The sequence below is a fragment of the Protopterus annectens genome, chromosome 16.part0 (genome assembly GCF_019279795.1).
Source record: "Protopterus annectens isolate FY-2018-M chromosome 16.part0, PAN1.0, whole genome shotgun sequence".
Lineage (NCBI taxonomy): Eukaryota > Metazoa > Chordata > Ceratodontiformes > Protopteridae > Protopterus > Protopterus annectens.
In genome coordinates this window covers 374,722,556-374,734,614 of record NC_056750.1, presented here as the reverse complement: position 1 = coordinate 374,734,614, position 12,059 = coordinate 374,722,556, and the positions used below count along the sequence as shown (strand labels likewise).

The 12,059-nt window shown below is 40.7% G+C and overlaps 1 protein-coding gene across 1 annotated transcript in view; it reads right to left on the bottom strand.

Moving 5' to 3' along the window:
• Positions 1–12,059, bottom strand: part of ABCA2 (ATP binding cassette subfamily A member 2) — a gene marked incomplete in the record, with an annotated part of 2,505,641 nt that overhangs the window by 1,770,202 nt on the left and 723,380 nt on the right. The window contains 1 exon segment of the mRNA XM_044058216.1: positions 6,250–6,413. Coding sequence (XP_043914151.1) covers positions 6,250–6,413 — 164 coding nt within the window.

The window sequence follows — 12,059 nt, the reverse complement described above, 5'->3', positions numbered from 1 at the left end:
CCTCTACAAAATAAGTGTTTGCCAGGATACTCGGTTATCCTTCTCCAAATTCACACCCTTCCCCAAGCTGAACTTTTTCTTAACTGGACGGCCAGTGTCTTGCCATTGCCTGTTACATAAAGGCTGAAAGTGTCAGCATTAAGTGAATGCAGATACAGCTATGAACTAACAGTAACAGGTGACAGTACTAATGCATAATGGAGAAGGACCACTTCTGTGTTGGGATTAGAAATTCATAGGATGATAGGAGAACACTAGGCTGGCAACCCTAAAGGGCCTTTTTAAAACTAACCATACTTCCAGGAAATATTAGAAAGGTATTGATCCACACTAAAGGGAGCATTCTACTCAATGAATGGTCTTATGAAGGTAGAATACAATGGAACAATGACATCTTTTTACCTGGATGCTATACCATTGGTTATATACTGTCAGCTATCCAGCAGGTGATTTATGGATTAATACCTAACTTAGTGAGCTTGTTTACAAAGCCCAAGTCTGGCACTGTGTAGAATATTTTGTTCAAGTCAAGGTAGGCAGTGCGTGCCATCTTGCCCTCATCCACTGCTTTGATGACCTTCTCAAAGAAGTCGAGCAGATTTAGTAGGCATGGTCTGCCCTTGATGAACCCAAACTGAGTTGAATCTAGTGTCTACGGGTTTCCTATGCCAACATTTAACATATCCATGACTATTCTTTCCATGGTTTTACATATTAGATTAGTCAGGCTTATGGGTTCATTGTTCCCCAAGTCCATGGATGGCCCACCCTTGTGCAGTGGGACAGCTTGCTGCAATCCCTAGTTCATTTGGCATGAAGCCTGTTTGGAGGCTGTAGTTAAACAATAATTCTAGTGGGCTTGACAGTTCCTGTTTCATGCTATTAAGGAGGCATTCCGGGATATTACTGGGGCCCACTGATGCACTGTTCTTGATCTTGGAGAGTGCCTTGAGAACCTGTTCCCTAGTGACAGCTGGGGGAGTTATGGTTGTGGGTATTTCCAGATAGCTATTATGGGGGGGGGGCTACAATCTAAATTTGTTGGCCAATAAATGTGTTAAATCTTCTGGCTGAGGAGAGGCACTCCATTTGCAAATAACTCAATACACTGTTGTATAATGCCTTTGCGGTTAAAGACACATATGAAGCAACCTCTGTGACTGTCCTTGCCAGGAGAGGGTATTTATACCTCATACTTGGCTTTGGTAGACTTGATAAGCCCCCTGAGATGCTTGTTTATATTTATGAGGGGGCTTTTATGTTGATGGGCATTGGAGCTCCTAAGTTTCACCACAATTCTCTTCCTTTTGCTGTACAACATATTGATGGTTGTACTCCACCAGAGTGGCTTGTCTTTTGAGATAATCCTGTGCTTGTTAGCTGCCTCTATGTAGCTGTTAATATGATTATACAGGGTTTTCGTGAATAATTCACCATAGGTAGTGGTGTTCTCAGAGTTAGGGGCTTGAAATTTTCCTAAGGTATCACTTAATTATAGGATGTTTGCCTAAAAATGAATAATTCCTAAAAGTTCTAGGGGTTATCTGGGGTTCCAAGTTTTATTTTTATTTTAAATGAGACCGCTTTATGGTCCGACCTGACCAGTGAGGACAATACACTGGGGATAGTGCTACATTCTCCCATGTTTGTGTGGATCAGGTCAGGGACAGATACACCCTCAGTGTGCATACAGACTAGCTGTCCCAGGGAATTTGTGTTTACAAAGTCCAGCTATCTCTTAGCATGCATATTAAGGGCTGTGTATTATTCTCATTCTATACTGGGATAGTTAAAGCTGCCCAAAAATATAATAATGGGCTGTATGAGGAGTGTGTCTAATATGTTTAAGTATGTGTTATGGGTTTGCTGGGCCATACAGGGGACCTGTAGCTTGCACGGATATGATATGGGCCTTTGCTTATGGTAATTTGAATGTGAAGAAGCTTTAGTGCATCACACTGAGTGACAAGCCTTGAGGTGTATGCTTTTGATGTAAATTAAGACACCTCCACCTTTCAGCCCTTCCTGTGCAGTAGGTGGTCTAAATGTGTAGAAGGCATTTTAGCCTTGCACTGCCAGGGAGATCTCCAAGACTTTAAATCAAGTCTTAGTAACTGTACAAATGTCTACCTCCTCCAGGGTGATGAGAGCCTGCAGGTAGTACTTTCTTGTTCAGAATGCTGGCATTCAGCACCAACACCTTTAGATGTTCTTGTGTTGGTTTTGCTATGTCAGAAGGTTTATCAGATTGGCAATGCCAACATACAAAAGCCTAAATGGGAAGAGGTGCAGGCCATCCCTGTAAAAGTAGCATGGTCTGTCTACCATATCCTCCCAGGCTAGCAAATACTGTACCTCCTTCAAATGACATCAAAAACTAAGCCAACTGTTAAAGTCAATCCTCTTCTGTTTATACTTCTACATCATCTCTGGAAAGGGTTGAATGCTGCTCACTGCAAGGTTCATACTGGCTTGGGACACATCGCCAGACAGCTCTACCATGTGGAGCTTCATATGGGCCAAGAAGGTATGTATCAGGCCAATTACACCCACATGGACTATGACTGAGTTGTTCTGGTACTTATGGCTCAGTGACCCAAGTGTGTGCATGATCTGTCGAACCCTGGCCCCCGACGGGCAATTGACTGTGACTCACTCCTTACTCAGCCTAATGCATTAGACATCTGTGTGTCCCACAGTGGAGTCCTGTTTACCAAAATATTGGGTTGTATGTCTGTTTGCCTTATGGGCTTCGAGGTTGAAATGCTGCAAGATGTGGTTGCATGTGTTGTTGTGGATTTAATTTTGGTAGAGTGATTTTGAGGTAGCTGAGGATATTTACTGTGGATGCAATATCTGGGAAGCCTTTGTTGTTTGGAAGGATTACGTTTAAGAGCCTCAGCATATGTAGGTCTGTGTGTCTGGTACAAAGTATGCATGGTGGAGGTGCTGCACATGTTTCTGACAACCTGACTGGTATGTGAGGGCCTTGCCTTTAGTGACATTGGTACACTTACAGCAGTCTAGAAAGCAAGTGACAGCATATCCTGGCATGGCATGTCTCTCTTGGGGGAAAAGAGCAAAGAAAATGCCAAACTGATGCTAAATGCCATGGCAGATGGCTGTGTACATTAGTTGGTAAGCCACCACCCCAGCACTTTTAAGAAATTGCTGAATAATGTACATTCCCATACAACTTTCCCAATAACTTTCTTGGGTGGCGTAAGACAAGGAACCTTGTTGGCTAGGCTTACATAGGCCCTCGGGCCGATAGCATAGTACCTACCTATGAACCTATGAACATTTGAAGAATGACATATCATTCTTGATGGACAACTTAAATCCAGGGGGAGGAGCAGTAAATGGAAATGCCCCTTTTTTTCTACTGCTTACTTAGATTGATTTCAATATGGCACAATGCACAGCACTGCTGCTTCACAGTGCTTAGCCCCCCCCCCATTAACTTACTGTTTGGGATACCATCTTGTGACGTGTGTGTCTTCTCTTTGTCTTTGCATAGGTTTCTGTTTGATTGTCTCCAGTTTCTGGTCTTCTGTCATACAGCAAAGATGTGCCAGCATGTTGATTCATTAAGTGTTTGTGTGTCTGTACATATGTACTCCCCACATAACAGACTTGACCTCCTCCCTCGGTCAGATGCCTGGCTTTGGATCATAGGAGATTACTAGGCTGTCAACCTGGAGGTCATTTCAAGCCTAGCCATTTCATCTCAATATAATACCATAGAAATGTTAATTAATACCAAACATTGCATTTAGTAATGGCTGCCCATGTCCATCAGCGTTGTGGACCCTATTCACAGTAAGAATTTATGGTGCCCCATCCACTCGTCCAGGTTCCTCTTGAACAGTGCCATAGAGGTGCTCTGTTTCACAACATTAGGTAATGTATTCCAAAGACATGGCAGTCACTTGGAGATAAATCTGTCCCTAAAGCATGTCCTATTTAAGTCGCATGCCATATTTAGGTCCCTGGAATGGGTAGCCCTAGTCCCATTTGATTTAAGGATATGCAAGTACATTAGGTTTGGGTCTGAGATTGCTCTGTAAGCCAGGCATAAATCTCCTCTTAGAAATCTATACGATACAGAGTATAGTGATAGGGACTTTAGTCAGTCTGTGTACGTCATGTGCTGGAGTCCCTTAATCTTCTTTGTTCGAAACCTCTGAGATCGCTCCAACTGCTGCAGGTGCTTTGGATGGTACATGACGACCGGGGCATTATACTCAATTATGGTCCAGATTAGTGATGAGTATAGAGGGGTTATAACTTATTTTCCTCTCAAGGCAATATCTTTACTAATCAAGTGTGCTACATAGAATGCCTTCCTTACTACAGTAGACACATGGTGGTCGAAGTTAAGATTGCAGTCAACTTGTGATCCCAGGTCCCTTACCACTTCGTGGGTACTTAGGGTATTGTTGTTGATTTGATAGTGTAAAGGGACATTGTTTGTGCCAAAGGGAATGATGCTACATTTCTTTGTATTCAGTTTGAGACTGTGACTAAGACACCAGTCGCTGGTCTGCATAAGACCCTCCTGGAGTATAATGACATCATTTGGGGATTCGATAACTGCACCCAGTTTGAAGTTAGTGACAAACCTGGTCAGCCACAATCCCTTAGTTTTGACCTGAACTTCTGAGAAGTATATACCAAACAGTAGGAGCCCAGCACTGACCCCTGTGGCACCTCGCTAGTAACAGGTCTGCTGCTTGCTATGGAGTCACCCACTTTGGTTGTGTCTGGTTTGTGAGCCAGTTGGCAACCCATCATACAACGAAGGGATTTACATTCAGTTTTCTTAGTTTAATCAGTAATCCCTGAGTGTGGGATTGTGTCGAAAGTCTTTGCGATGTCAAGGTATGCTGTGTGCACAGATCTGCCCTCATTAATGGCCCTAGTCATATTCTTGAAAAAATCCACCAGATTTAACAGGCAGGATCTGCCCTTCACACAGCCGAATTGGGTAGGATCCAGGATTTGGAGGTCACCTGTGTCATTATTTATAAGGTCCCTAATAATACATTCCATGGCCTTATAGATAAGGCTAGTCAGGCTTATGGATCTGTAATTCCCAGGGTCTGTTGCTAGGCCACCTTTGTGAAGGGGAATAATTGTAGCCATTCCCCATTCTGCAGGAACAAAGCCTGTGGTTAGGCTATGACTGAAAAGGGTACTTAGTGGTGATGCTAGTTCAAGTTTTAGCCTGTTTGGAAGACAGCCTGGGATGCCATCTGGTCCCATAGAAACTGTTTTTTTGCCATGAACAAGGTATTGATGACCCATTCTTTAGATAAGTAGGGTGGGGGAAGTTTGGGGGAAGGTTCATGATAGGTTTGGAGGCGATTAATGAGTGAAATTTTCACCAAACCTTTCTGCTAGCATGCTTGCTATCTCTGTGGGGTCAGTGTGTGTGGTACCGCTGGTCTCTAGTTCTGCACATGCTTGGGGCCTACCTTTTAGGCTACATACATAGCTGTAAAATGCCTTATGGTGATCCTTGGCTGTGCTTGCTAAGCTTTTCTCAAAGAAGCCCTTAGAGGACTTGACAAGTTGTATTACTTGCCTGTTGAGGCTGAGGAAGGTGCTTTTCCATTGTTGGGATCTCACCTTTGTTTTCTTGGACAGCAACTTTTTGCATTTATTGTAAACTGCCTGCTGGAAAATTGATGAACACATTTACATAAAATGAATGTACTGATGTTAAATGTAGGCCTGGAAATGTAGACTATACTATACTATACTGCAGTGCGACTTGAACCCAGAATGCCTGCTCATTAGGTGAATGCTTTGCCCACTACACTATTTAATGGTTTTGCAGAAAATGCTATTTTAGAAACAAGTAAACAACTTTCTGCCATGTGCACACTTTGTGACGAGATGCATCTTTTACATGCTTTGAGCAGCAAATTCAGATGTATAGCTAAAAAGTATGCTAATTAAAACAGAAATATATTATTAATGTAAAAAGGAGAGAACTTCCATGCAGGACAAAACCTTTAATGTGTTAACCTGTAGCAAATTACTGCTACACAGTAGCAGAGGTATCAGCTGAAATAAGGGAAAAAACACCTCAAGACATGAATGGATATCATCTAGTACTAATTTGTAATTGTTACACTTCCATGTCTAGGTTCAAGATGTACAGTTACCTTCAGTTACACCAAGCATGCACTTTCCAACTGCTATGCCTAGTAACTACCTTTTATTGCACACAGCACTTACCCTCTCTGTTCTCAAAATGGTTTTCCAAGGAACGGGGATCACTACTTAAGGATTCCAGATGCCGTCGGAGAGACTCCAGCTCTTCTTCCAGTCGTGGGTGGTCAGGATCAAATAAATTACTCTGCTGCACCACCTCATTGATGCGATCCAGGAGCTGGGTCACCCTGTGCAGACCATAAGATACAATACAGTATTAATGAACGCATGGAATTACCAGGGCCAAAATACCTGTGCCACTCCTTCCACAAACATGACCACGATAACCATATGCATTTCAGTTTCATAAGTATATACTTATCAGCTATTTTCATACATCTGTCTTCAGAAAGCAATGCCCTACAAAAGCCTGTGTGTTTGCAGTTAGGCTGGCTGAAATAGTTCTACGCTATTCAAATAACGATTTTTGTAAGAAGTAAACTCTTTACTCTCATTAGTACAGTGATGTCAATAACATTTTTTACTGTGCTCCAAGAAAACAGTAGGAGCTAAGCAACGCAATGTGAAAACCCAATCTAACAAAACAGCTAAAGCTAAAATGGAATTGTTTCAAAGGCAGATCCTGCAAGTACAGGCAAATATGCGGTCATCTTAATGAATGGCAAGTGCTTTTGTCCATCACTCTGTAACGTCACAGTGTTCAAGTCGTGTACATGTGTCATACTACAGAAACTTGGTAACCCAAAACATGTGCAGTGACTACCTACTTCCTCTGGTATATATGGAGGAATATCTCCACAATCTTCTGCAGAGTTTTCCAGTCTGTAATCCTCTATGGGAGATCCCACTTCCCCAAACAACTGCAAAAAGACAGCCATTCTACAAGACATGAATGAAGGATATATATACGGGCTAGGCACCACCTCAGACATCTGCAGAGAACACTCATATAACTTACAGTATGCATGCTTACTCAGACTTCTATGGAATACATCACTGTCCACCACTTTAAAAATCAGAACGCAGCCACTACCATTGTATAATAACAGATACATTCTTATAATTTCAGATGATCTACAAGGGGTCCCTCCTTAGTTGGCCTGCATTTGGGCTAATCATTTCTTCTGTTCTACTTCGACGTTTTTATTGGAAACTTCAATGTTTGATGGTACACACACCCTATGCAGGTGAACACTGTGATGTAACATGCTGTACTACAAGGGTGCTGCAGTCCTAGGGCCCACTAGTTTGGTCTCAACCACTAAGTGACCAAACTGCTTGCAAATCAAGAAAATGCAATGTCGATCTGGCTCCTATACTGATTAAAAGCAACATACAAAGGATACCCTTGCCTGATGTACAGGGAACAGCAGTCAGTAGATATAAGGGTGATTCAGGCACATAGGGACATTGGTAGGATATTTGCAACCCATCAGAGGGGATCCTCTCAAACATCAGCTTCATAGTATTCAAAGGAGTCATAAGGCTATTTTACTGTAATGACCATGTATGCTTTGTCAACACTCACCCCGGGCTTTACCTCTTTTTTTCATGGTGGGAGAGACCAATTAGTCCAAGGATTAATTTAAAAGCATCCATCCAGTCACCCAGGTTTAATTTGATGACATAAAATCACATCATTTAACCTGCAGAGAGAGTTCATTCCACAGAAGGGAGAGGTGCTGGGTAATAAACCTCTCTCTCCATCATGTTCTATCTGTTGATAAAGGTTCAGGTTTCTGGTTCCAGTGTTAACTGAGCTGTTTGTTTTATTGAAATGCTGGTGATCAAGGACCAAAGGATCTCTAATGGTGCAGTAAATAAAGATCAGATCACCAAGACACAGACTACAGGGTTAGAACGTTTGGTTTCTCCTGAAAACTAAACGTCTTAAGATTGGAGATCCTTTTTGTTAGGAATCTTAGTTTTCTTTTAAGTTTGTTGAGGTGTCATGAAAAATATATACCAAATGAAGCACTGTACTCTCTAAGGGGTGTGGATCAGTGTTGAATTTAGGGGTATAAACACAACTTTGGATCCAGACAAATTACCTTTGGCCTCAAGTTACGCTAAGTAGAAGGATTTCCTAGCAACAGTTGCCATGCAATAATTAAAGGAAAGGAAACTGTCACCCAAAATGCCCAGGTCCCTCACTACTTACTTTTTCATTTTGTAAGAATGTGTATCTATATTTAATGTTGTGGATAATGTCCATTTTCCAAAGGGAACATTATTACCTGATTTAGTATTCAGTTTAAACCCATTTTTGACATACCAGGAATGAACTAAGGTAAGCTCTTTCTGAAGAGCGCTTTTTAACAATTAACTCAGTTTGCAATCACCTGCAGATCTGGTTAACCAAAGGTCCCGATTACCATTTTTGAAATCAGAGAAGCAGATGTCAAACAGGAGAGGACACAGCAAAGAGTCCTGTGAACTCCACTGGTTACCTTAGCACTATCTGAAGAGGCACCAGCCACATGAACTACATGGTCTCTGTTGTTCAGCCATCTGGCAAACCACCTTGCCACAAAGGATCAATGTTTAAGGATGACAGTTTACTTACAATTCAGGCATGAGGTATAGTATTAAATGCTTTGGCCAGATCAAGATAAGCTAATTGAACAGCAAGACCACTGTAGTCAGTTTGTGTGACCCTCCTCCCAAGGAAATGGACAAGTTTTAACCGACATGATCTCCCTTTGATGAAGCCAAATTGTTGAAGGTCGAGCTTGAGATGTTTAATATTATAATTAATGAGATGCGTTATGATGTTTAATATCATAATTAATGAGATGTGTTATGATGTTTAATAATTAATAAAATGATGATCCACTCTAAGTTTATAAAATCAGAGTTAAATGGCTGAATGGTCAGTAATTCCCAGGGTCAGTGCTAGGGCCATCCTTGTGGAGGAGCATCGCCACAGTTGTGCTGCAGGATTTGGGTACATGGTCAGTGGCGAGGCTTATGTTAAATAGTTTAAAGAAAGGTTAAGCCTGTTTGCTGCTGTTTAATAAGCAACCAGGAATATTACCAGAAGCAACAAAGAAGTGTTTTTGGTTTTAGTTAACACATTAGAAAAATGTTCTTTAGTAACGGGGGTGGCAGTAAGGGAATCTGGGATGAGTGGTGTTGCACTATGTATTTCATGGGTGAAGCTTGTAGAGAACGTGTTTGCTAGTATATCTGTAATGCAGTTTGGATTAAGGTGTGGAGGGTCATAATAAGGAGAAGTCCTGAGCAACGTTAAGTGTTATTCCTCTATTATCTAATATAACCTAAGACGGATTTGTAGTTCTCCTTTGCTTTAGAAGTTAATCCACATTCATAGGTTGCTTTACTGGTTCTTATAGTGCTTTGCATTTTCTTGGTGCTATTTTTCTCTGAAGTCTGTCAGTGGCAGACTGGTGTACTAGCACTAGCACTATGGAATATCATGTCCCACTTCCACACAGTAAAAACAATACCAGTGCAGGTCCTGGCTCATTAACTGACTGAAGGTGTTCCTGCTTTAGGCAATGAATGTAGTAACTTTTCTTTGGCACTAGTCAATATGAAGATCTCAACTGTGCAAGCAACATTGTAATACTGTTCTCACTAAAGTAACATTTTTTATTTACAGATGTTATTAGAAAAAAAACTATACAGAGCTTCTCTTACCTCTATAACTGATTGGGAAGAGGTAATAGTAAGCTCAAATAACCTTCATTTTAACCTTACCAGCCAAGTGCTCTGGATTGTGCTGAATGCTCTGCATTTCACATAATTGAGTCACTTTTCCCCTGTTCTACTGAAGTTTTTGATTGGCTCGTATCCCACAAATGCAGCCAATTAGAATCATGGTACATGAGCCAATCAAATAAAAGTCTCCTAACACAGAGCTATCCAATTAGGAAGCACATAACTCATCCAATCGCATGCCTCTGTAGTTCGCACCACTGCAATACATTCTGAAAGGGTATCGCAGGGCTCTGAGATTTACTAGCAATCCCACTGAAAGTTCTTCTTTGATGTTGGATCTTAGGACATGCTGCTGTGCATGTAAGATACCACCCATCAATCTGAAAATAAAGGATTTGTAGTCCCATACTTCAAATGGGGGATTTGCTTTTCTAGACAGCACAATTGGGATGGTTATATCGTGGTAGTACTGTTACTGGGTTGACTGCTACAGAGACATTGGAGCTACCCTTTGCTGGATTATTGTGGTGGTAGTGTGGTTGATGTTGTTTCATTTTTTTCCCTGATCCTGCCTGAATGCATTCTGTACAGCATTTGAGAGGGGTGTGGACTTGTGGTGAAGATGTAGTTGCTTTCCTCATTTAATTCCAGAGGTAAGTGGTTACTCAGTGAGTGAGTCAGACTTTTTTTTGTAACTCAGAGTGAGAAAATAATGGAAAAATACAAGCATATTATCAAGGGGAGAGTGTAAAATTTGTGGATTAAAAAAAAAAATTCTAAAATTCTGCCTAGAGGAACCCCGTTGTAGTTTGCAGCTCATAGGTTACTTCTCAAGGCTATAATATACTTTTGTTAGGCTTTGAACTGCAGGCAGGACTTCATTCCAATCTATCGGGAATTCCTGCAAGATTATGTAACCTTTGTATTAACCTGTGCACTGACTGGGGTTGGGAAATTAAAATGCCCTTATTTCATGGACTAATGAATTGATCTCATAAGTTCTCTTTCCAGCTATTGTAATTTAAATTACTATTTAATGTAAAACCATTTATAACATTCCTTGGCCAGTAAATTAAGATAGATTATTCAGTTGCTCTTACAAAGGACTGCGAAAATGCACTGCCACTCTGTAAAATAGTTTCCTAAATTTATTTTTAAATGTTACTGATACAGGGTCATTTATTTTAGTGTAAGAAAAGGAATTACAAGATGTATCCACTTTCCTTAAATTATTGTTGCCACTAGTATGTTGGTCATGTACTAGACATTCACTGGTAATGAATGTGATTTAAAAAAATCAGTTTAATGACTTTGGCAGAAAGCCCAGTTAAACCAGACCCCATGGGAATGGTATGTGTTTGCACAGTGATAAAAATAGGGCATGCCACATTCTGACTGTTTGTCAAACATTACTGGGATCTGAGTCCCGCATTGGCCCATTGAGACCTATGACTTTAATCATCAAAGCAATAGTTTTATATTAAGTAAACTAACAAAGATACTGAAAAGTCTTGTAAGGGAACCATATTGAGAATCTTTCATTAAACAATGAATTAAAAAATAAAATTTTAGATATATGCAATATCAGAAGTCTAAATAATAAATCTGCTGTTTCAGAAGCTAGGGCAGTTGCAGACAATTTTGTTGCACTACTAGTGACTGAGATTTGGTTCTCTGATACCAATATGCCCTTGATACTTCCAAACTACAGAGGACATCACAATTGTAGAAGACATAGGAAGGGGGTGGTGTTTCAGTCTATGTAAACAAAAGCTTATATTCAACTAGATTTTACAACAATCACAAGAATAAAGTAATTGTAGTAAACATATCTAAATCCTAAGGGTTGGTAGGCAGCTCTACTATACAGAACTGCTATCCAAGACAAAGAAAAATTTGAAAGATCCTGTGAAGTCCAGGCAACTTACTTTTTGTATGATTTTGTCATAGTAACAGATTAGTTGAGTGTCCCTAAAATCAGATAGGAAGCTTTTCAACCAACTCCATTGGTTCTTTAGAAGATCATGTTAGGTTCAGTACAGAACATGAATATACTCAATCCAACTTGTATGGATACAGCACTTGATGTGGACTGGGCAAAAGAAATTGGGCTTAGAAAGGAATGTACCACTGATCTTGGACTAGGTAAAAGAAGTTGGGGTTATAAAGAAATGTACCACTGATCTTGG